The sequence below is a fragment of the Puma concolor genome, chromosome B2 (assembly GCF_028749965.1).
Source record: "Puma concolor isolate L17-30 chromosome B2, mPumCon1.1.hap2, whole genome shotgun sequence".
Lineage (NCBI taxonomy): Eukaryota > Metazoa > Chordata > Mammalia > Carnivora > Felidae > Puma > Puma concolor.
The window spans coordinates 21,528,906-21,555,217 of NC_141671.1; the positions used below are offsets into that span (position 1 = coordinate 21,528,906).

Consider the following 26,312-nt stretch of genomic DNA (forward strand, 5'->3'; position numbering starts at 1 on the left):
TCAGATCTCCTCTTTCTCAGTTATGGGAGTCTCTTGTTTCTAGAACTTTCAGGCACACTTCTGTCTCAAGGCCTTCCCACCTGTTGTGCCTGGAATACCCTTCTCTCTGAATATGCACACGACTCACATTCTTCAAGTATTTGCTCAAAGGTAGCTGCTTAGTGTGGACTGTTTGACAATGGCAGCCTCCTTCCTCCCCAGGAGTTCTCTCTTTTCTGCATCCTTTCTCTCCACAGAATTCACCACCTACTCAGACACTGTTTTTTATTTACTTGTTTAATGTTTTCCTTTCAAAATGTAAACTACCTGAAGGTAGTAATTTTTTGGTTTTGTTTACTTCTGTATCCCTAGCACCTGAGCCACTCAAATATTTGATGAGTGAATGAACAGGCCAAACAGCAGAGTGTGAAACAGCTTACGAACTGGGATGTCTGAACTCAAGAGTATCAGAGATGATGCATAAGTGCATCACAAATGAGCATCAATGCATACCTCACGGTCGTAACAGCTGCAGTGAATGATTATGTCAACAGCCATGTGAATTCTCTTCGAAGGGAAACTCCCTTCTACAGAAACCGTGGCCCTGTGATCAAATGATTTCAGATGGGTCTCTGGCATGTACAAACAAAGCAAATACAATCTGCCAAGTCTGTCCAAACTGCCTTTACACTTACATTGTAACATTTATGATGCCTCAAAAAACACACTGCAGGAGAAAAAAATACATATAAAAATAAAATTGTACAAAGTTCTTCATATAGTTGCTTAAATAAATCCTCTGTCAATACCACACAGAGGCAGTGACTGGGTCTAGATAAGAGAGTTTAGAGCTTTTTACATAATTAGATGAGAACACGTAACTCCGTCTTCACGACACTGCCGTGATAACCTCAGTTAAAATCAGTAGCACGTCTTCAAGACGCAGCTCATAGCTCACAGCGTGGGTGAGAAAAGTGACAGATGGTAAATTACTCTTATGTTGTGGCGTTCTGATTCTATTTGCCCTTTTTCATCCTGGCGGTCTTCTCCTTTCTTTTTTTCACATGTTTTGGAATTTTGTTTTTTCTTTTCTCTCTCTGGGCTTCCTTGACCATCTTTTTTCTTTCCTGTAAAAAAACAAAAATAAACTAAAAGAACCTGCAGACTTCATTTGTTCAGGGTATTAACTTTACTATTACAACTAAATAAAAAAATATATGTGAAAAGATAGAAGTGAATATAACTAGATGAAAATGATTATGATTTGGTAGTGAAATTTCATTCGAAATTTGTCTTTGGAGTTTCTTAACAGAAATTTGCAGGGCACTTGGGTGGCTCAGTTGGTTAAGTGTCTGACTCTTGATTTTGGCTCAGGTCATGATCTCCCGGGTTCCTGGGTTCGAACCCCACATCAGGATCTGCTCTGACAGCATAGCACCTGCTTGGGATTCTCTCTCTCCCTCTCTCTCTGCCTCTCCCTGACTCACACTCACTCTCTCTCTCAAAAATAAATAAACATTAAAAAAAAAACGGGGTGCCTGGGAGGCTCAGTCGGTTAAGCGTCCGACTTTGGCTCAGGTCATGATTTCACAGTTCGTGAGGTCAAGCCCTGCATCAGGCTCTGTGCTGACAGCTCAGAGCCTGGAGCCTGCTTCGAATTCTGTGTCTCCTTCTCTCTCTGTTCCTCTCCTGCTTATACTCTGTCTCTCTCTCAAAAATAAAGACTAAAAAAAAAATAAAAACAAAAAACAAAAAACAACCCTGAAGACTGCCAGGTGCACCTAGATTAGTCAGTCGGTTAAGTGACTCTTAATTTCTGCTCAGGTCATGATCTCAGGATCCTGAGATCTATGCCCAGCATGGAGCCTGCTTAAGATTCCCTCCCTCCCTCTCTCTCTCTGTCTCTTCCCCCCATCCTCAGCTCCTCCCCCACACCCTGTCTCTAAAAGAAAAGAGAAGAGAAGAGAAGAGAAGAGAAGAGAAGAGAAGAGAAGAGAAGAGAAGAGAAGAGAAGAAAAGAAAAGAAAAGAAAAGAGAAAGAAATTTGAAGACTGCCAAACAGAAATATCTGGGAGGATTATTAAATGTTTGCAACTAATTTTCTTCACAAGTTTCATACTCTAAGAGAAATAAAGGTTGGAAACAGACTAAGCATTTCTAGTAGATTGAAAGAGAAAATTCTGTGCACGTGAGCTCGGTATGTCTCTCAGAAGTCTTAGGACCCACATGTTGTAAGGTTTAAAGGATCAAGCTAAGAATGAAGAGTAACATTTACACAGCAGTCATGTATCATTCAGTCAGTAGTGTCTCTTGTCCATGGCTAGGAGTGGAGTAAGTCTTTTAGATCCTGGCAACACTTGGCAGGGCTGCAAATCCCCTGTAAAATGGCGTTTCAATACTTCATCATGGGACAACTCCAACATCATTTGTATTTCAAGTGAATTACAATCATTTCTGATCAATGAATTCAGTGTGTCCTTCTCTCTAGGCAGTGCCCAGGGACCTCTTAAGAGCAGTCCAATCCCTAAACGGTGTGACTTCCAAAGGCAAAGTTCACACTTAGAAACTAGATCTACAACTGGAAGTACTTACTGATCAATACTATTTTCTGCCATCATAATCTAGATATGTGAACAAAGAGAAATGAGGCTGGCTTTGCTGCCACATTGAAGAACAAGGGAATCTGAGTTCTCACTAACCTTTTTATCAATTTCAGGGTCAGCAGTGGGTTTCCTGGAGCAGGCCTGGTCTCCCTGCTCTTCAGAGTCTGTGTCAGAACACTCAGAGCTTCCAGCATCATCTGAATCAGAACAAGCCTTTTCCTTAACTTGATCTTCCAGAAGTGCAGGAACCTTGAAAATATTACAAAACCATGTCATTCGAAACCACTTAGTTATCTATTGTTAAATGTGTTAAAGCCACAATTCAGATTTTTTAGCCTTGCAGATATACACTGAAAAACAACATCCTGTACTGAAGCATCGAAAACAACAGAACATCAGGGCAGAAGCTAGAAAACAGCCCATCTCGTGAGGCTCAAGAACATACCCAAATGAAGGAACTGGGGCTTTCCTGGGTGACTCAGATCAAAGACAGAACTGAGCTGGAATATCGAAAAATGTGAAATATAGATGGAAGTAAGAATTAAAAGATTTATTTGGATAATCTCACAGCTCCTATAAATACGATTTCAAGCAACAATTTATTGTCAATCAAAAGGGAAAACAATATTTAAACAAGAGAGACTTTCTTTTCTGACATTTAGAAGTTTTAGCAGAAAGCATTTTTTTTTTTTTTTAATTTTTTTTTTCAACGTTTATTTATTTTTGGGACAGAGAGAGACAGAGCATGAACGGGCGAGGGGCAGAGAGAGAGGGAGACACAGAATCGGAAACAGGCTCCAGGCTCTGAGCCATCAGTCCAGAGCCCGACGCGGGGCTCGAACTCAACGGACTGCGAGATCGTGACCTGGCTGAAGTCGGATGCTTAACCGACTGCGCCACCCAGGCGCCCCCAGAAAGCATTTTTAAAGAACAAGAGGTTTTCTTTTTATAATAAAAAGTAAACTTTAAAAGGGAACTGTACAAAAAGGTTTCCTAGCCAGTTTTAACAAAATGTTCCTGGCCTGGAATTCATGGCACAACAGCCCTGTAACACTTGCTATATATAACACACAGTGAGTATGTGAGTTTTCCTAATTTGATTCTTCCAAAAACAAACACACATCAAATTTTCAAAAAGCAAACTATGATCCTTCACATTTAAGCCTTTAGTTAAGAACATTAAAATAACAAGAACTGCCTTTATTTACTACTGCTTAATTAGAATTAATCTGCACCATCCTGAAATGTAAAACAAAATAAAACAAGACTTTTCCAAGAAAAAACCCCTAAGGAATCCAGCAGTATAAGACTGCCAGACTCATGAGGAGATTGCTCTTCAACAGGTTATAAAGCAGTAGGAGACCAGATTCCATTGTGTTTGTTTTTTTTTAAAGCTGACTGTAAAAACATTAAGAAATACATGGCTATCATCAATAATTTCACAAATGAAGACCAGGATATAAAAAATATCACTGCCTCAGCAACAATAGAACAATTCGGAGGCAGAATGAGAAATAAACCGTAAATTCCCAAATTTCAGTCTTAGGGTTAAAAGAATGAACACAAAAAGGGCATTTCTGAAAATTCCCATGAACTTGGAAAGGATCTATACTAATATAATACCACTGTTAATTTAATTCTAGTATACATCAAGTTTTATACCCTCCAAAGGAGTATTCACGTAAGTGAACAGCAACACATGTTCTCATACCTTCTGAACTCCTGACAAATCTTTCTTCATTCCCGTAACAGTTTGGTACAGAATCTTATAACCAAAGAGACAAAAAAGAAGAGTCAACATAAACCTATGCTGTGAAGAACACACCCTGTAATATTATGGAAGAACGCTGGGAGCTGACCGGTACCTTCTGTGATTATTAAAAGGAGCCTAAAATTTATCTCCTCTTAACACACAGTTTATTCTTGGTGGGAATTATTCTTCCCCACCAAACATAAGAGACATGAGCAAACTCTGGCCCACAACCTGCCCACAACCTACCCACAGCCTGATGGTTTTTACAGATGAAACTCTGCCACCAACCTGATGACACAAAACTCTAACTCTGAATCTCAATTAAATGAAATGTATTCTCCTCCCCCAAATAACTCCATTCTTCTCTCATTAATAGGAATTGTGATTAGCAGGAATTGATTATTATTAAAGAGCTTTTAATTTCATCAATAAATACTTGGGGAAATTTTTTCTTTGTTATATAATGACCTACATAATAGCCTCCAATTTGCTTCCTGGCCTGCAAAGTCAAAAATATTTACTATCTGGCTTTTTCACAGAAAAAAAAAGGTTCCAGACCTTGAAACACATATGTTAACAGACCCACTATAATAATGATTTATAGCCTAGACTTATACAGATATCTTCAATTTTCTGCAACTATTGTCTATTGGACTCAAATGTGTCATTTTTTCACAAATGCCAGTGAACATCCTTTATATCCAATACACAGAAAGGACCTGTTAATGCAAAGGGAATTAGCCATCTCACTAGATTAGAAGCCAACAGTCAAGAGGCAGGTATGTGACAGTAGCTTCCTCTGTAAATTTGCTTGCTATATACAAATCAAGCTACTCACATTGTCTTGTTGGGCATTCATGGCCATATCCTCTTCCTTCAATTTCATCATTATATCCACATCCCTCTCGTAATTTTTTACTTCGTTCAAGGTTCTAGGAATGTATGCTCGCTTAAACACCTAACACACACGGAAAGTAAAACCAAAAGCGTTATTCACATGCTTCTCTCATTCACTGAGCATCCCACACCCGTCATGTCACAGAGGAACCTATCGTCATCTACAACACTGATTTTCAGCCAGGCTCTCCGCACACACTGGTGTTTACATCTGCTGTGTGGTGTGCCAAAAGGAATTTGTTACTAACAATAAAATATGAAATGATTTGAAGTTACCCTTAAAATAACACCTCTCTCCCTTCATTTACATTCTCAAAAGCTTTTCTGAGTGGGAAAGGAAGGAATGGAGTTGCATTAGCAAGTGCTGCCCCTGGTTATGCCTTACAAAGGAACATGTTCTTACATAGAAATATTGTCTGTCCTGTGCTATGGTGAAAAGGGTTCAGAATTGGTGATAAATATAGGGTGCCTTATAGTCATCCACCACACTAATAGCTGTGAGAACATGGATCACACTCACAAAAAATCCACTGATCTTCAAGGCTAAAACAATTTTCTTTTTTACCATAAATATTTAAAATCTACGATGTTACTGAAATCAACATATAAATCATTTTAAAATTCACAGTCACGAACTGAAACAGGATTTTCCTTTTTGAGTCAGATGTTTCAATAACTTCTTTAAAAACGTGCTCTATCTCAAGTATTATACTCTCTGATTTCAAACTACACTACAAACCTATTATAATCAAGAGAGTATAGCACTAGCACAAAAACAGACACATAGATCAAGGAAACAGAATAAATAAGCCAGAAATAAACCCATGCATATAGGTCAATGAATTTACAACAAAGGAGGTAAGAACACACAATGGGGAAAGGACAGTCTCTTCAACAAATGGTGGTGGGAAAACTGGAAGCCACATGCAAAAGAATGAACCTGGACCACTTTCTTACACCATACACAAAAATAAACTCACAGTAGAGCCAAGACCTAAATGTATGACCCAAAACTATAAAACTCCTAAAAGAAAATAAAGGCAGTAAAGTTAAACAACAGTGTTGGCAACATTTTTTGCATCTGTCTCCTCAGACAAGGGCAACAAAAGCAAAAATATGCAAACGGGACTGCATCAAACTTAAAAAGCTTTTTCACAGCAAACAAAGCCATCAACAAAACGAAGAGGCAGTCTACCGAATGGGAGAAAATATTTACAAATGATACATCTAATAAAGGGTTAATATCTAAAATATGTAAGGAACTCCTACAACTTACCACCAACAAAAAAACAATCTGATTTAAAAAATGGGCAGAGGACCTGAACAGAGATTTTTCCAAAGACACACAGATGGCCAACTTACCCATGAAAAGATGCTCAGGATCACTTATCATCAGGCAGATACAAATCTAAACCATAATGAGATATCACCTCACACCAGTCAGAATGGCTAGTATCAAAAATAAATCAGTATTGGCAAGGGTATAGAGAAAAGAGAACCCCCATGCACTGCTGGTGGGAATGCAAACTGGTGCAGCCACTATGGAAAACTATATGGAGGTTCCTCAAAAAATTAAAAACAGAACTACCATAAAATTCAGCAATTCTTCTGAGTATATAACCAAAGAAAATAAAAATACTAATTCAAAGAGACAGATGTATCCTATGTTCACTGAAGTATTATTTACAAAAACCAAGATAAGGGAGTAACTTAAGTGTCCATCAACAAAGAAAATGGAGTGCATGTATGTATGTGGATACACATACACACACAGTAAAATGAAATTATTAGTAAAAAAAAAAAAATGAAATCTTGTCATTTGTGATAACATGGACAGACCTCAAGAGTATTACATTAAGTGAAATAAAAGAGAGAGACAAATACTATAAGACTTCACCTATATGTGGATTCTAAAAAAAACAAAACAAACTGACTCATAATATAGAGAACAAGCTGGTGGTTGCCAGGTGGGGAGAGAATGAGGGGCAGAGCAAAATACGTGAAGGGGATTAAGAAGTACAAACTTCCAGTTTTAAAATAAGTCACATATAAAATACAGCATAGGGAATACGGTCAATAATACTGTAATAACTATGTATGGTGACAGATGGGAACTAGACTTATTGTGGTGACCATTTAGTAATGTATATAAATGTTGAATCACTGTGCTGTACACCTGAAAGTAATATAATACTGCACGTCAATTATTCTTCAAGTAAATAAAGTTCTCTATCTAGAAAGATTGTCTCATAGGCTGCTGAGTGGAATGATGTACTGAAATGTATTTATATAATCTGGCTCAGTTAAATTATGCACAAGGAAAACAGTCATTTGAAAACTGCTTCTCTCTTAAAATCAAGTTTGTGACCTAGCATGCCCTTAAAACAAACAAACAAAAAACAAAAACACAAACAAAACTCAGTGTTTCCTAAGCCTGTGAGTAGATAATAAATCTCACCTCTTCATCCACATGATCTTGGCTGGACCTTTCTTCCTTGGTCCTTTGAGATGCTATTTCCATGGCCTTGGAAAGAAATCAAAAGTTACTTTCCTTTATATTCAACCTATAGAAGATGCATCCATTTCTCAATTTTAGTATAAACCTGCTCTCATTTTTACCAGTATCACCTCTACACTTCTGAAAGAAAAGACTCAGTGACCTCTAGTGATACAGGTTAGCTCTCTCAGTCAGACCTCACCAAAAAGGCTGCGGGAAGCTCACAAGTAACAGAATAAATCAAACTCATCTAGCCTCAGGGGATCCCCACCCCTTTCCTTAAGAGTAAAACTACTTTTCCTAATGTTTAAATGATTAGCAAAAACATTTACTAACAGAAAACTGAGACCCAAAGAATGAAAGACCTATTCTTTAATTCTTGAATAGTCAATGAAAGAAATGGAAGAGGAAAGGTGGATTGTCCTTTTGAGTATGTGTCTCTAATGCTGTGGAAGCATCAACCACCAAAGAAAGCTCTTTGAACAAACGATGACTGACACTAAGGTGACAGATTTTACAAGAGTCTTCTGGCTTGTAAAATTGGATTCGTTCTCTACTTAGAATATACAGGAAAGAGGAAAAAATTGTGGTACTAGGTTTTTTTGTTTTACATTCAGACACTAAAATTAGTGCTTAAGAGTTTAGAAATAAAAATGATACCATTTATCCAATTAATATATGCAATTGCTTAGTATGCACCAGTACTGACTGAGGTACAGGCAATACAAGAAGAGAACTCCTGTCCCTTAACAGTTCATGGTCTAGTAAAGGGTGACAACATTAAAAAGAACTTAATAACAGAATGCAGTACAACTACTTCTATTACAGGCTCACATAATATGGGAAATACACCCGTGGAAACAATGATTTTTGCCTGATTCCTCCTGGAGAAAGCTTTTTGAACTGAGCTCTAACATTCACTAGGCAGAGCAAAATGTGCAAAGGTAGAAATGGGAAGGCATTCCAAGGAAAGGGGAGAATACAAACAGGGTATGATAAAACCTGGAAAACTGTTTCGGGGCATATATGCCATGTATTCAGTATTCTAAGATTTAGAGGCAACGAAAGTAAAAACAGATACACTGACACCAAAATCAAAAGGGTGTGACCAAGAGAGGGAAAAAGCAGCCCAAAGAATGGGAGAAAGTATCTATAAATCACAGATCATCTGATAAGGGGTTACTATTCAGAATATATAAAGAACTCCTGTAACTCAACAAAAAACAATCCCATTTAAAAATGGGCAAAAAAGTGGATGACATTTCCCCAAAGAAGATCTTTTTTTTCAACGTTTATTTATTTTTGGGACAGAGAGAGACAGAGCATGAACGGGGGAGGGGCAGAGAGAGAGGGAGACACAGAATCTGAAACAGGCTCCAGGCTCTGAGCCATCAGCCCAGAGCCCGACGCGGGGCTCGAACTCACGGAGTGCGAGATCGTGACCTGGCTGAAGTCGGACGCCCAACCGACTGCGCCACCCAGGCGCCCCGCCCCAAAGAAGATCTATAAATGCCAACAAGCATGTGAAAAGACAGATGCTCAACATCACTAATCATCAGGGAAATGCAAATTAACAACTATAAGACACCACCTCACCCTCACCAGGATAGCTGTTCCAAAAACAGGAAAAAACCAACAGGAAAACAAAACCAGAAAATGGTGAGGATGTGAGTACGTGGAGAAACTGGAATGCTTGCACAGTGTTGGGTGGCAATGTAAAATGGTATAGCCACTAAGGAAAACAGTATTAAAATTAAAAGCAGAATTACGATATAATGCAGCAATTCCACTTTTGGGTATACGTCCAAAAGAAATAAAAGCAGGGTCTTGAACAGGTATTTGTGCACCCGTGTTCATAGCAGCATTATTCACAACAGTTGAAAGGTAGAAGCAACTCAAGTGTCCATCCACACACGAATGGATAAACAAAATGTGCTGCATGCCACAAATGAATCTTGAGGACATTACGTTAAGGGGATCAAGTCAGCCAGAAACAGAAACAAACAGCTTGATTCCACTTATGTGAGGTACCTAGAGTAGGCAACATCACAGACAGAAAGTAGGATGGGCTGTGGGAGGGAAGAAAGAGGAGTTAATGTTTAATGGGCACAGAGTTTCTATTTTGCACAAGGAGAAAAGTTCTGAGATGGACGGTGGCGGCACATCATTGTGCATGCACTTAAGTGACGTGTACACTTAAAAATGGTTACAATGGCAAGTTTTATGCTATGTACGTTTTACCACACTTTCAAAAATTCTAGGATTCAGAAAGACCTCTGAGAAACAAGGGAAATACCAAAAGCGAACAGGTCTCTTACTAAACATTCATGAACTTTGGCAGTCTATGTAATCCTGCCCAATGCTTCATGTCAAGAAACCTGGCTTTCTCATTGGCCTTTTACTGTACTTTTGATTCCCTATCTGTGAAATCAGAAGGAAAAGGTCTCAGGAAGCTGTCAAAATGAACATATGCTAAGCAACCTGAGTCCCTAGAAGCGCCATGTAAGTGCAAATTACTATTGCCATTTTCTGCCCTTTCCCTTCCTCGCCCCATCTCACCTTTGAGAGATAAGCATCTATGTTCTCATGTGTAATGGATGGATCTGTGACAAATTCAAAGAGTTCCCGCACAGTCATCACGGCAACGCTGTGCTTCAAAAAGAAATCTGTTGGAAGGAAAATATAATGATAGCTTTATGAGGGAAAAGGTTTATTCCAACTACTTTACAGAGGAACAAAGATATGAATAAAAATATACAATCTCCTAGCAAATGGTAATCGCTGTATCAAATGATTTAGGGCCATATCAACAGCTTAACAGTGCAAGACCACTATACAAACAAGCTGGCTGGAAACTCCAATTCCCACTCACCGTTGATATTGGCACAGTCTTTTCTCAAGAACTCCAAGGCATGTGGGTGGTCATGCTCCACGGACTGGGAAACATCAATGATGTACACACCTCCGCTATGGTACCTGTGGGCCAGACACACAGGGACTTGGATGCTACTACTTTCCTGCATTCCTTGCTTAAAAAATTCTACTTTAAAAGCAAGGGAAATAACCAATAAGATGAACAAGGTGGGTAAGGATAAGAGGCCGCTTGACTAACAAGAGATGAAAACCGAGAAAATTTCCAAAGTCCTAGAAGCCTGTTAATGATCAGATGGTCAATTCTGTGACTGAGGTCACCAGAGGCAGAGAACACATCCTATACTATGACCGCATGGAAGCCAACTTTAAAACTTTAAAATTTAAAAATGACTTCTTAGATTGGGATTTTATTTTTTTAAAGGACATGAAACACCACGCAGGTGGCTCCTAAAGGACAAAATGCACTCACAGCATGTTAAATTCACTGAGATCCGCGTGGACGAGTCTGGCGTCTTGATACATTCTTCTCACGAGTTGGATGACCTGCAGATACAACTCCCGAGCCTTGGATTCTGAGAGCTGGACGCTTTTCAACAGTGGTGCTGGCCTTGAATAAAAATCAAATGAACTAAGATAAAATGCCCCAGAACAAGTTTTCCTGCTTTAGACTACATTGCTACATGCACTTCTTTTCGACAACTCATCGCTGAACAATTTGGCTCATGACAGATGTACCATTTCAACAAGCTGTCAAGAAACAAGTGCTCTTGCAGCCTACTATACAAAACATTTCTCAGAAACAGGGTGAACTTTGTTATTCTGAAGCATTTGGGGACTTAAAAAAGGTAGAATAAATTAACTCTATGCACTCATACAGTAAAAAAAATCCTATCAAATACTTCAAGATAAAAGGAGCTATTTAAATGGGAAATATTTATACACTGTATACTTCAAAGCACTTAAAAATACCATTCTGAGCATGTAATTATTAGGCCTTCTACGTACTCACATGTCATCTTTCCCAATGAAACCCATGACAAGAACATGACTTCTTAGCAGGATAGGTTCTGGGCATGGGATCTGTGCAGTGTTTAGCCTGTGATATTCAAACAGGTAAAAGGACAAGTTAGAAGGTGACACAGCATCTAAAGCAAATTATAATGGCTACAGAAGATTAGTATCACTGTTAGGAGGCAGCGCCAACATGTTTCAACTGTATTATTGTTTGTCATAAACTCTAGGGCCCCAGTGATTTTTAGGTGACACCATGATGCACGACCAAGAATGACACAACACTGGCAATTCAACTACTCACAGTCTCTAACACTCGGTCCCATTCCAGAGATGTTAACCTGTCAAATGTGCATCTCAGAACTGATGAGATACAGCAGGTATGTCTTTTCAGCTAACTAGCTAAACAATGATTAATAAAAACAGTTGGACTCAGGGTGCCTGGCTGGCTCAGTTGGTACAGCATGCGATTCTCAATCTCAGGGTCATGAGTTTGAGCCCCATGTTGGGCACAGAGTCTACTTACAAAACAAAACAAAACAAAACAAAAAACAAAACAAAACAAAACAAAACAAAACAAAACACGGTTGAACTCATACCTAACATCTAGCTAGCTAACTGAACACAGGAAGATTTCAGAAAGACTTTCAAAATAAGGATTTAATACTAAAGTATCCAATGTATGTTACCTCTGTATGGCACATACAAAGTTAAAAGTTATTTGAAAGAGAAAAAAATACTTCAAATTTTTTGAAAAACTTCATCTCAGCTAAGCAAGTTGCCTTCACTTGATATAAAAGGATCAGCACAAAGAATAATACATAAACATGTCGAAAACTGGATAGAAAGAGGAGGGGTGCCTGGGTGGCTCAGTTGGATAAGGATCCGACTTCAGCTCAGGTCATGACATCGTGGTTTGTGAGTTTGAGCCCCGTGTCGGGCTCTGTGCTGATAGCTCAGAGCCTGGAGCCTGCTTCAGATTCTGTCTCTCCCTCTTTCTCTGTCCCTCCCTTGTTCAGGCTCTCTCTGTCTCTCTCTCAAAAATAAACAAACATTAAAAATTTTTTTAAAAACAACTGGATAGAAATAAGAAAAAGAAACTATAATAGAGTTTAGGACCTAGCAAAACTGTCTAAACTCCAATACCTATGACAAAATAACCCATCAGTCTCACCACCAGATTGTGTTACTTCCCTGTTTAAAATCTTGCAACAGCCACTCTGGAAAACAGTATGGAGGTTCCTCAAAAAAGTAAAAATAGAACTACCCTACGACCCAGCAATTGCACTACTAGGTATTTATCCAAAGGATAAAAAAAAAAAATGCTGATTTGAAGGGGTACACGTACTCCAATGTTTACAGCAGCACTATCAACAATAGCCAAATTATGCAAAGAGCCCAAATGTCCATGAACAGATGAATGGATAAAGATATGATATATATAAAATGGAATACTACTCAGTGATGAAAAAGAATGAAATCTTGCCATTTGCAACAACGTAGATGGAACTAGAGTGTATTATGCTAAGCGAAATAAATCAGGCAGAGGAAGACAAATATATGATTTCATTCACATGTGAAATTTTAGAAACACAACAGATAAATATAGGGGAAGGGAAGGAAAAATAAGATAAAAACAGACAGATAAACTGTAAGATTCTTAAATACAGAGAACTGAGGGTTGCCGGAGGGCACTGGGTGGGTGGATGGAGCCAAATGGGCAATGGGTATTAAGGGGGGCACTTGGGGTGAGCACTGGGTGTCACATGTAAGTGATGAATCACTGATTCTACTCCTGAAACTAATACTACGTTATATGTTAACTAACTTGAATTTACATAAATAAATTAGGGGTGCTTGGGTGGCTCAGGCGGTTAAGCAACTGACTTCAGCTCACATCATGATCTCATGGTTTGTGAATTCAAGCCCCACATTGGGCTCTCTGCTGTCAGCATAGAGCCTGCTTCAGATCAATCCTCTGTCTCCCTGTCTCTCTGCCTCTCCCCACTTGCGCTCTCACTCTCTCAAAAATAAACATTAAAAAAATAAATAAATAAAATAAAGTCCTGCAACAGTCCCCTATCATCCTCCGTATAAATTCTAAATGCTTTCACATGGCTACCAAGGTGCTTCAAACGACTCACCCTTGCTGAATAAATGTAAATTTTTCTATAACGGATTCTCAAAACAGAGAAGATAAGGTAGTTTCTATTTGCCCAGAAATTGGTTTCTTTTGCATACCTCAGATCTAACACAACTGAACAGCACTATGAGTCCCCACCTTTACACAGAACCACACTGGGATTTGTCAGCAAGAAGGAGCTGGGGCCAGTATGCCTGGCACAGCACAGACACCCTCCCTCGAGAGTCACCTGATTAAGTTCCTCATTTCTTTTTCTGCCCAAGTTTTCACCATCTTTCTGGGGTTTCCTTTACAATAGCCATGACGAAATCTTGAACAAGAAAAACACTTGTTATTGTAATCGTTCTATTATTCTAGTTTTTATTTTTTTAGGATATAGAAATCAGGCCACTGGAAAAAGAATCTGAGCTCACTCACCTGAATTCCCCGCTTACATACTTATCCCGATCTTTGAACACCAAAATAGAAGTTTTGTAAATTTTGATTGCTCTGCTGTCTCCATTTGCTGTGCTAGCGTGGTACACATTAGCCTATTTTGCATCAAAAACAAAATAAGTTTGTGTAAAATAACAAAAGTATTTTAATTTTCAACTGTTTGATTCTATCCTCAAAAGTCAAAAAAAACAAAGTCAACTGAACTGAAGTAGCATGTAGAAGAAATATCATCTTTTGAATACATCAATTAAAATATGAAACATCATACCAAAACGTACAGTAAGTAGAGCTCCAATTTACATATAAGATCCAATTTATAATTAAGCATGAAGCAGTTTAAAACATCTTTGCATCTCAAGTATGTGAAAAATATTTCAAGACATTCTTACATCTCATGATTTATAAACTGAATTTTACTGAGGACTGCTTCCCATAGAATGAGTTGCTAATTTACAAATGCCATGTCTGTCTGTCTGTCTCCATATCCACGTACAAAGAAAAACAGAGAAAGAGATTTGCTCATCCACAGAAACTAGACTATAAGCCCCCCCTCCCATAGTAACTATGTGGCAAGGACTGGGGCCTGCAGTAATCTGACCACCTATGCCTACCCTGGGCACTACCTGGACTCAGTGATCCAGTACAGCAACAATAGTGAAAAGGCCGATTTATGTGCACAACTTCCTACCTAGCCATAAATATTAATAAAGCTGTTTTTACAAACACTAATTAAACTATCCTGACTTGTGCATGCTTTTTTTTTCTTTTCTTTTAAAGGCACAATTTATTTACTATGTGCCTTAGTTTCATTTGGTATCTGAAATAAGAAAACTAACATGAAAACATTCAGGCATCCAAAGAAAAGCTCACTTCTTTTCCTGTGCTAATGCAGCCATTTATCTCTGATATGATTCCTCTAGTCAACATCTTGAATAGTATCATTCGTGTTCTAGGATCCAACACCTAAAAAAATGCAAAAAATACAAAGTTCAGAAAGATAGTATCAAGTATTTCTCATTGAAGCACCTGACCATTAATAAACTGAAGAGCTTAAATACTATGCTATTCTGGCTGACTGACAGTCTCAATTGTGGTGTTTTTATTTATTCTGATTTTTAGTAAATAAAATACGACACGAAGGCCAAAGGAACAAGAGACAAACCAACAAGTTCGTTCAGACACAGAAGTCAAAGTCTACCAAGTTCAACAGAAGCAGAAATGGACTCTAGACTGATATTAGCTAATAGAATATATAATGCAAGCTGCATAGCAGTTCCACATTTTCTAGTCACACTAAAAGCAGCAAAAAGTAGCAGGTAAAATTAATTTTGATATACTTTATTTAATGCAATCTATCTAAAACACTATCAATTTCAACATGTAATCAATATAAAAAGTTATCAGTAAGAGATTTAACATTCTTTTTTTACACCAAGTCTTCAAAATCTGGTTTATGTTTATAGCACATGTCAATCCAGACTAGCTACGTTTCAAGTGCTCAGTGGTCACTGTACTGGATTTGCAACTTTAAACTGGGGTCAGCACCCTACAGCACAGAAGTCAAATCCAGGCCATGGCTTTTTTTTCTGCAGCCTGCAAGCTAGGAATGGTCTTTACATTTTAAAAGTTGCTTAAAAAAAAAAATTGTGAGCCACAGTGCTTGAAGTATTTATTATTTAACTCCTTATTTATTGATTATTAAAAAAAAAAAATTGTTAATGTTTACTTTTGAGAGAAGAGTTAGAGCGTGAGCAGGGGAGGGGCAGAGAGGGAGGGAGACACAGAATCTGAAGCAGGCTCCAGGCTCTGAGCTGTCAGCACAGAGCCCGATGGGGGACCCACGGACCATGAGATCATGACCTGAGTAGAAGTCGGACACATAACCAACTGAGCCACCCAGGCACCCCATTTATTTTTTATTTGAGAGAGAGCGAGAACACGTGCACACATGAGTGGGTGGTTGGGGAGGCACGGGACAAGGGGGGTGAGGGAGAGAGAGAATCTCAAGCAGGATCTGCACTGAGTATGGAGCATGACCAATGTGGGCATAACCTGAGCTGAAATCAAGAGTTGGATGCTCAACCGAGCCACCCAGGCGCCCCTATTATTTAACCCTTTAAAGAAAGAGTCTGTGCACCTCTGCTATAGATGAGTAAATCAGGGAAAGGGTCTCTTTCAAAGTTAGAGCAATCAATCTTGAGTAAAAAGGATCCCAAAGTCCTCTTTAACAGAAAGCAAGGAATTTAAAGCCTGGTCTCATCCATCCCTGAACTCAACCAGCCAGATATTTACATGCAATTTCAAGGGACACTCACAGCAGCCCCTCCAGCTCCACAGAGAGAGACAGTGTGAAGTGGCCAAATCTAACTATACTTTAGGGTCTATCCTCAGTGATGCAGCCACGGTCATACCAGAAACCTAGGGTTAATAAAAACAAAACAACCCTGGAAAGACTACAGGACAAAAAGCCAAACTGCAACTATGGCAACTAGAGAAGAATGAAAGGGAATTGGGCTAACGGGCCCTAACTGACATTCCCACTTCACTGCACAGGTCAGCAGAGGGAAGCGACGCGCTGAGAATCCAGGCAGACACCTGTGTGGCTGCAAAACTGGGAGGAAGCCAAGGCAGGGGCGTAGGAGGAGCAACGTACCAAAATGGCTTAAAATCAAAATAAGGGAGAGAAACAGGAGAATGGAATAAACTTTACAAATACATATTTAAAAAGACAGCTTAAGACCAAGATATACATTGTTTATTCAAAATTAATTTTGAAAAAGGGGGAAAAAAGGATTTATTGCCTTTGTTATTTTAGGGTGTTTGAAAATTATGGCTGCCTCACTTCTCTAAGCTGGACTATACACTTTGTTTTCAACCACACACACACAAAATAAATGAGAGGACAAGGAGGACACAGATCTCAGACCCACTCCTGCCCAACTACAGGTGGAATTCTTCAACTGCACAAATGGTTCTGGAGCTCAGGTTGGGTGTTACTCTGCTGGGGACTGAGGTGGCTAGTAGCAGGGGGTTCATATCTTATATCAAGGATCTGGGGATCATAGGGGCTACTATTCCAAAATGTTTGTGCCTCTGTGTAGGGGTGAGAAGGGTGGTAGATAGCAGTAGCAATGTTCTGACCCTTTTTACCACCTTCACGTCAAAAATCGGAGCCAATGCTAACATCCAATTCACAACTCTCTACATACGGGAAAATTAGGAAAAAGTTCCCCCATTCTTGAACAGAAAGAATAAAACCAGCATAATGTCTAAACCAAGTAAGGGATTTCTAGTGAAAATCTGAAGGCATTGCCCTATCCCTTCACTTTGTGACAGGTACCTTCTAATAAAGCTCACAAAATTCCTGCATATCTTGCTTAAGACAAAAGATTTCTGGACTTCCAGTAAATTCTGCATCCTCATAGAAGATGAAAACACCGCATGGTGGCCACAGAGGGGGGCATGACTCTAAGTTATCTATTATCAATAAAACAAAATGTAGACTTTTTTTTTTAACGCTTATTTATTTTTGAGACAGAGAGAGACAGAGCATGAATGGGGGAGGGTCAGAGAGAGAGGAAGACACAGAATCTGAAACAGGCTCCAGTCTCTGAGCGGTCAGCACAGAGCCCGACGCAGGGCTCAAACTCACGGACCAAAGATCATGACCTGAGCCGAAGTCGGACGCTCAACCGACTGAGCCACCCAGGCACCCCTCAAAATGTAGACTTCTAAACTCAAAACTAGAAGGAGTAATTTTAGGTAACATTAGCATTAAGCAAGAAGAATGAATGCAAACTATAATCCCAAGAGAAAAGAAGTGCTAATTTAAAATGAGAACTTATAATGCCTACTTAAAATGAAAGCACATTTAAATTGTACCTGTTCCACAGTTGCTCTGTCTGCCTTATCTTTGATGCGATACCTAACCAAAACCAAAAAAGAACGTGACATTCAAAATTCAGAAGCCAAAATAAAAAGTTCAAAATGTATCTCATCCCATAAAATTCCTAAGTAGGTACTTTCTTTAATAACCCATTTCAAAATCTCATTGTAGTTTCATTGCTCAATGTTGCTTCCTTTGTGTCCCCTTAATCATCAGTTCAGTTCCCTAGAGCAAAAGGAGCACATCTGCAGTAAGAAAAAATCATTCTATCCATATTTCAGAAGGATTAGATAAAGAGAGCAGCCGGGGTAAGGTGAACCATGCTGCAAAAAAGGAAACATTGGGTCTGTTAATATTGTCTCTCAATCTTTAATGATTCTATTAATCTAATGTGAGATTTAAAGTCATTTATATCACCTTCTCTTTAGAGTCCCTTTCTACAAAGACACGGGTTTTTGTCATCTAAAGACAGTTCTTGAGTTCTGCATTAAAATGCAGACTCTGACTGGTTTCAGTCCACACACTGATTCTATTAGCACACTAACCTCAACTCAAAGATTCAAACACAAAGATTCAGACACTTCTATGAAATAACAGATGACTATGGCAGTTCTCAAAAGGCTGGTATCTCTTGGGGATAGCAATAAACCAGAAGAAAAGTGATTTTTAGTCAGAAGAAAGTTGGTTTTTAAGTTCAAACACTGCTAGTTGTATAAACTTAATGTCATTTTCTACAATATGTCAATGCCCTAGTGTTTTTAGCATATAGAAGTTAGCTTGCACTTAAACAACTGGTTTTGAGAAGAATAAATAGAAATTGTTCTTATTAGATCACTATTTAATTTTAAATCTTCCCTTACATTTTTAAAAATATTTCATGGAGGGGTGCCTGGGTGGCTCGGTTGGTCGTGAGTTCAAGCTCCACACTGGGCAAGGAGCCTACTTAAAAAAATTTAAAAATAATAAAATAAAAATTTAAAAACATTTCATGGAAGGGAAAAATTTTTAGTAAGTTTTTAAAAGGAAGCATTTTCACACTTTAACACTTCAGTTTAAACTGGAATCTACATTTTAGTTTACCATTACCCTCCCAAGAGCACATTGTGAATTTCACAAGATTATAGTTTGACCACACATTTAAAACGCACTTAATATTCTCAACTTACTAAGGAAAGGACACCCTCATTTAAGCTAAAAAGAAAAAGAAAATAACTGGTTTAATCATATAAAGAAATATCCTTTCCATGCTCATTTGTCTAGAATTAGTCCCTATCCGCCATGTTTTATAGTTAAAATATTACTTACATATCTGCTTCCTTTTGTCTAGACTTCTCGGTGACTTTATTTATGACAGAATCAGTAACATTTAGCTTATCTAAAAATTAAAAAATCCACAATGTAAACAACAGTTAAGACAAAAAGACAACATTTGAATAGAATACTTTTTCCCTCTTCCTCCTCTATTTTCCAAATATTTTGTTACACATAGAGTATCTTTTAATGATGAAAAACTATTAATGTTTTTAGATGTTGAGCATGAAGTTGTGTCTCCTTAGTGACAAGTGTTGCCACTGTCATCATCACAGCTCTAATTTGAGCCACAGAAACCCAGATCCAGGAATCTCCCCAAAATCCTTTACCTGCATATGCTGAATTTCAGACACTTGTTAATATTTTATACGGCGAATTTGGGAATATAAACTGCCCGAATTCCAAGTTTAACTCTAAAAACTTCAGTTTCATTTCAAGTTATAGGTCAGTGATAGGATATGAGAGACACTGTGCTAGGTTTATAATGAATCAACTTCCACAAGACAAAGATGATCCTGCATTTTTTAAGAGGTGGTGGTTCAAATCAACATTCTGATTCCTTGCATTCAACAGCTCACTAAATGATTAATGCGTACATAAAAAGTGTCTAGTAAAACAAAATGTATTTATATTCAATATTCTAGTACAGTTGATACTTGAACATGTGTTTGAATTATGCAGATCTACTTATATACGGATTTTTCACAGTAGTGTACTGTACATGTATTTCTTATGACTTAACATTTTCATTTTCTTTTATCTAGTTTCCTTTATTGTAAGAACTTAGTATATAACATACATAACATATAAAATGTATTTATCAACTGTTTATGTGATCAGTGAGGCTTTTGGTCAACAGTGGGCTACTGGTAGTTAAGTTTTGAGGGAGTCAGAAGTTACACGTGGATTTTCAACTGCATGGAGTCAGCATCCCAACCCCCAAGTTCAAGGGTCAACGTATTTTCAACATTCTAGTCTGAGACAATGCTACTTTAATACACAACAGATGAAAACTTGAACAGATATCTGTAAATTTATATTTTTACAGCAGAGGAGCAAACAGCTAAAAAAGCAGAAGCTGAAGTCTCTTCCTAAAGCCAGGTCTTTAAATACGGAGTTTTTATCTTCTCTAAACATTATTATTATTCAGCCAGTAACACTGAACACACTCATTTCTTGACCTAACAAAATTTATGACACTTCATGGCTTCTGAAAAGCTTCCTCATAGCCCAAATATATTTTATGAACTCACCTAGATTAATTTTATTCTCAAATTTCCGTAAGACCTTGTCTGCTGGAGTAGATATTTTGGCCAAATTGTAGTTGGAAGTCTGCTGATTTGTCTAGAAGAAATAAGTTCCAGAGTTGAAGGCACTAGTTATAAATACAGACCTAAGGTTAGTTATTACATGTCTTTCTCCTTAGCTAACAGTTAACTATCAGAGCATCAATACTTGAAGGAGTACCCTAAGAAAAGGTTAAGAATCAATCATGTTTGCTCAAGAAATTTTTTAAAAAGACATTTGAAATAGGACAAAGTTACTGGCTAAAATGAACAGTCTGTATAATCTGTATTTTTTAACCTCCCTACAATATATTCCTCATTATTATAAAGAACAAATTGTAATTAAATCCATTTTTTTTAATTCAACTGTTAATAGACTTAGAATTTGACAATGTTCATTTACCTCCAAAACGTATAATGAATGGCTAAGGCCAACATTAAACTGGTTCTAAGAATTTCATTTTGGGCCCATTGTCTCAAGAAAGGGAAAGATCAGGCATGAGGCTTACCACTTACACTGGCGCTATACACAAACTAAAATAATAACAAAAAGAAAGAACCCTTATTCAAAGGGAGTATAGTACAGATAAAAAGGGCTCATAACAATGACTGATTTACTCCGCGTATCTCAGCTTGCAAGTGTGAGGCTGACTGCATAGACCTATGCTGTCTGTACAGACCTATTTAAAGTTTTCTACCAGATACAACTTTGAAAACATTTCTAAGTAGAGATTCACAGTAGAAAACACAGGTAAAATTTTAATCACCCACAATCCCAGCACCCAAAGATAATAGTTAACATTTAAGCATATACACTTGCCTTTTTTTCTATCTTTATTAAAAGAGAATAAACTCTATATTAAAATAGCTCAACGTCTCACCAAAACAGACAAGTGTGAAATTCATCTGGTTATTTTTAAAATGCACTAATTCTTATCCACAATATAGCAATCTTAATATTCAAAGAAATACTGTTGGTTTTTTCCCCCTCCATCTCTTTCAGAAATCTTTATGCTCTAGTAAGATGTACCATGTTAATCCTAAGGCTCTGCAAAATCCTGAAACAGAGTACTTCCAGTTGAGAAGCAGGCTCTACAGTCTGATAACTTGTGCCCAGTACACAGTAGGTGATGGCAGATTCATGTCATTAATATAGTTTTCCACTGCAATGTATTTTATGGCTGCATAATATCCCATCGTGTGAAATCAGTCCCACAACAAATTTAGTCAAGCTTGTTTCCAGTGTTTCTCTATAAACAATACTGGAGAATCATTCTCATAACACCATTCTTGGCACAATCTTAAAAGAATTGCTGAATCAAAGCATTTATTTTATGTTTTAAAAGCTTTTATCACATACCAGTTTATCCTCTAAATAAGTAGTTATTTACTCAATCAGCAATTATAGATTTTGCATCTTGGTCAGTTTCATAAGTGAAAAAACAGCATTTCTACATATTTAACCTGCATTTTTTAATTACTAAGGAAGCGGAACTTTCTCTCCATGTTTCCTAACCATTTGTAGTGAACTGCCTATTTGCATCTTTTCCCATGCAGACTTTAAAGCTCCTAATCTTACCATAATTTAAATAGTTTTTATTTTTTTACTTTTTTTTTTTTCAACGTTTATTTATTTTTGGGACAGAGAGAGACAGAGCATGAACGGGGGAGGGGCAGAGAGAGAGGGAGACACAGAATCGGAAACAGGCTCCAGGCTCTGAGCCATCAGCCCAGAGCCTGACGCGGGGCTCGAACTCCCGGACCGCGAGATCGTGACCTGGCTGAAGTCGGACGCTTAACTGACTGCGCCACCCAGGCGCCCCAATAGTTTTTAAAATGTACTATGAAAAGAACCTACATCCAGGAAATGATCAGAAATACAAAAAGGATGAAGAATAAAACTCGTTAAAGGTTGGGGCTACAGGGCAACATAACCTGAGGGAAATCTTCCAATTCAAGTCCAGAACAACAAAAAGTCCTTTGAAAAAAGAAGACATAAATAACATAAAGATGTATACAATCATTTGTAAAATACCTGTGGGTTACTCCTTGCATTTGAGATACAACCTTTGGTGAGTTTTCCAACTCCATCATCCCAATCCCAGTCATCTTCATCATACTCCTCCTCCTCTTCCTCCTCCTCCTCCTTCTCTTCCATATCACCTCCGCCCATCTTCTCAGGCACATTCTTCTGCAGATCTTCAAACAGAATATCTTCCTCTCTGATGGTCCTCAGGTCAATGTTTTCACTAGAAATAACAATGTGCAGCATGTTTCCACATAACTCTAATTGGATTTATACATGCAGCTATTTGTGATATAACAGACTAAATTTATACCAATAAATCTAAAAGTTTTCCTCTCAACATTATCTCCCAATAAACTCAAACTTAATACCAGGTTCTGTTTTTCAAAGTGTCATTCCCATTGTTTGCTTATTCTCCAGGTCCTACTAAAGAAGAAGTACATCAGGTGTTAAATCACTTCGGCCTTAATGAAGTCAGGATTTACATTGTCATTTTCTCTGCTGAATGAATGCACTCTGACCAGTACACCAGACCCAACTCCAGGAAAACCATTCACAGATATGTCTTAAGAGTCAATGGGGGGAAAGCTTTCTGACAAAATTTGGGACTAAGTCTAAAGCAGCCTTACCTTGAACTCAATACCACTCCAACAAAAGAAGCTGTATCAAGATTTGTGCTACACAAAGAACTTCAAATCACCCCTATTAATAAAAGGGAAGGAATGGTGAACATAAGCACCACAAATGAGTGGTGTAATTCAGAGCAGTCTGGGTGTAATTCAGTAAGAGAAGTGGTGATTGTCAAACCCAGAGATCAGGCCCAGAGTAAATGGAGCACAACCAATAGGGTGTTTTTCTGCCATGTGAAAATTCAGAGCCAGTGCTACCAGATCTTAGTTTTTCAAGAGAAGCCAGAAGTGTGGACTTTTAAATCTCCCACTTAACTGGTACATTTAATTTTAACCAAACACTGTGCATACCAAACAAAATATGTCTGCAGGTCAGATTCAACAGAGGTCCCACCAGTTTTGATCACTCATGTAGAGAACAAACACAGGAACCACATAGAACCCTGATAATGTGAACTACCAGCTTAAAAACGGTCAGACAAGAGTTCAGTAAATTCAGGTGATCAATCCTGATTATTAATTAGCCACAGCTCAAAGGGTTCCAAATCTCCATGGACATGGGTGGGAAGAGAATAATCATCAAACACCTGCTATTTACTACGATTTTGTAAACATAATCCTTAATTTGATCCTTTAATTGCCAACAATCTACAATGGCACATTAAAGTTATACCTCATTTGTTTGTTGTTTTTCTTTAATTTTTTTTTAATGTTTCTTTATTTTTGAGACAGAGAGACAGAGCATGAACAGGGGAGGGTCAGAGAGAGAGGAAGACACAGAATCTGAAACAGGCTCTGGGCTCCGAGCTGTCAGCACAGAGCCCGATGCGGGGCTCGAACTCACAGACTGCGAGATCATGACCTGAGCCAAAGTTGGACGCTCAACCGACTGAGCCACCCAGGCGCCCCAAAGTTATACCTCATTTGTACCAGAACTTCTCAACCTTGGCTGGACAATTCTTTGCGGTGGGAGGTCGTTTTCTGCCTTGTAGGATTTTAGCAGCATCTTTGGCTTCTACCTACCCAATACATTATGCTCTCCCCCCACCTCCCAGTGGAGTGGACCCTGGAGTGTGGCAGGGTCACAAAGTCCATTGGCTTATCTTCACAATATCCAGTGATGGATGGTAAACCAGTGTATACCCATTACTGCCAACTATTTACCAGCCACACTGGGCTGTTTCTTCTTCCTACTTCTTCCCTAAAGCCTTTTATATGGTTATCTGGAAACATAAACCTGGAATGCATCTGAAATAAAATCTTCTTGTTTCTCTGACTAAATCTTATATAACCTTTCAGTATTAGATTATCATCATTTGGTCAGGAAAGTCTCCCATCTTCTTCACTCCTTTTTCCTTTGTACTACTTACCCAATTCTAATACAAATAATTTGTCCAATTATTTAATGTTTCCCCTCCTATCTTGTAAGCTCTGTGTCAATCAGGGTGGTGTTTACAATGTATCCCTACCCACTAACACTAGACCTGGCACACAGAAAATGATCAACATATTTTTACTGGAAAAAAAAAAAATCCCCAAATGACTACTAAAATCTACATGTAATGAATCTTTACTGTGAATATAAAGTAAAAAACGTTTTCTTGGAATTCCAAAGGAACTCTCATGTTTCATGTAGGAGTTATCCTGAAATCCTTTTGCCTCACATCCCACAGCCAATCTACCACCAAACCTTGTCACTTCTACCTCCAAAACATATCCCGTGACCCTATCTCTAGCTCCCCTCATGTTTGAACTGAATTACTTTATCACTTTTGAACTGCTTCCACTCATGCCCTCTACAACCATCCTCTCCATAACAGAGTAATTCCTTTAAATCATAAATCAGATTGTCATTCCCCTAGTAAAATCCCTCCTATGGCTTTCTGTTAAGACCTAGAATATCCCAACTGCTTATCATCCCTTATAAGGCTCTATATGATCTGGCCCCTTCTCACTTCTACATCATTTCCTAGCCATCTTCTCAACTCGCTGTGCTGTGCTCTAGGTACACTGGCCTCTAGCCCTTTCTTTCACAGCCAAGAGTGATGCCAACGTTGGGCCTGTGCATTGTTGTCTCCTCTTCCTGAACTGCTGTTCCCTCTGCTCCTCCTGAGGTTAGTTCCACATGTGGACTTAACTCATCCCTGACACTGTCATTAGTCTACCAACTGATTTTAATTATTTGCATTGAGTATATTATCTGTGGGGTTTTTTTTGTTTGTTTATAAAATATCTCTATGTACTTAATTGTCTGCCCTCCTTCCCAAATAGAAGGTAAAATTCAAAGACTGCAGGGACTTAATCTTGTTCACCACCATCTCCCGCGCCGAGAACAAAACCTGGCCCACGACAGGTGCTCAAATATTTTTTGAACGCCAAATGCAGTTAAAGACTAAAAATCTACGTTTCCCAACCACTGTCTCCAACTCTGCCTCTCAGCGAGGCTAGCCAATCTGGAACTCCCTTGACAAGTGGCTTTCGTGAACTCTGGCGCAAAGTGGGATTAAAAGACCCGGCTGGCATGGAGAAAGAAGCAAAGGGCTGTGGAGAGACTATTCCGAATGAAATAACTGTCTCCCTCAAAAGCCCGAGGCTGCCCGCGGCGGCGGAGACAGCAGAATCCTCACGGAGTCTGTGTGCCCAAAGGGGCTCGCCCACCTGTCCGAGGAATCCGCGTCGTCGAACTGCCCGGGAACCACCCGACTCATCAGCAGCCGCCGGTAGTCCATGACGGAAGCGTGCAGAGCCTCGGCGCCCCTGGAGGCCGTCCGCCCCGCGCTGGGACGGAAACCGCACAGAGACAGAGCTACACGCAGCCCATCCAACCCCCTCTGGGCAGATGCCCGCCTATCAAACTGCTCAGAAGCTCCAACGCCAAAAGCGAACGCCACGTGCTAAGAGAGATAAGGACCTACAACCAGGACAGCTAGGACCGCCCTGACCGGAACTCCCGCCCGACCGGAAGTCTCAATCCTGACGGAA

General features: G+C 38.8%; 1 protein-coding gene across 1 annotated transcript; it reads right to left on the reverse strand.

The window, feature by feature from the left end:
• Positions 1-258: 258 nt before the first annotated feature.
• RIOK1 (RIO kinase 1) lies at positions 259-26,303 on the reverse strand. Its single transcript, XM_025917216.2, has 17 exons — positions 25,989-26,303; positions 22,711-22,924; positions 20,643-20,733; positions 19,384-19,453; positions 18,075-18,117; positions 15,063-15,155; positions 14,175-14,287; positions 13,987-14,067; positions 11,613-11,699; positions 11,073-11,210; positions 10,602-10,705; positions 10,289-10,395; positions 7,691-7,756; positions 5,174-5,293; positions 4,294-4,347; positions 2,679-2,831; positions 259-1,106 (listed from the first exon to the last, which is right to left on the reverse strand). The coding sequence occupies exons 1-17, from the start codon at positions 26,057-26,059 to the stop codon at positions 996-998; spliced, it is 1,716 nt and encodes a 571-aa protein (XP_025773001.2). The 5' UTR covers positions 26,060-26,303; the 3' UTR covers positions 259-995.
• Between the last annotated feature and the right edge of the window lie 9 nt (positions 26,304-26,312).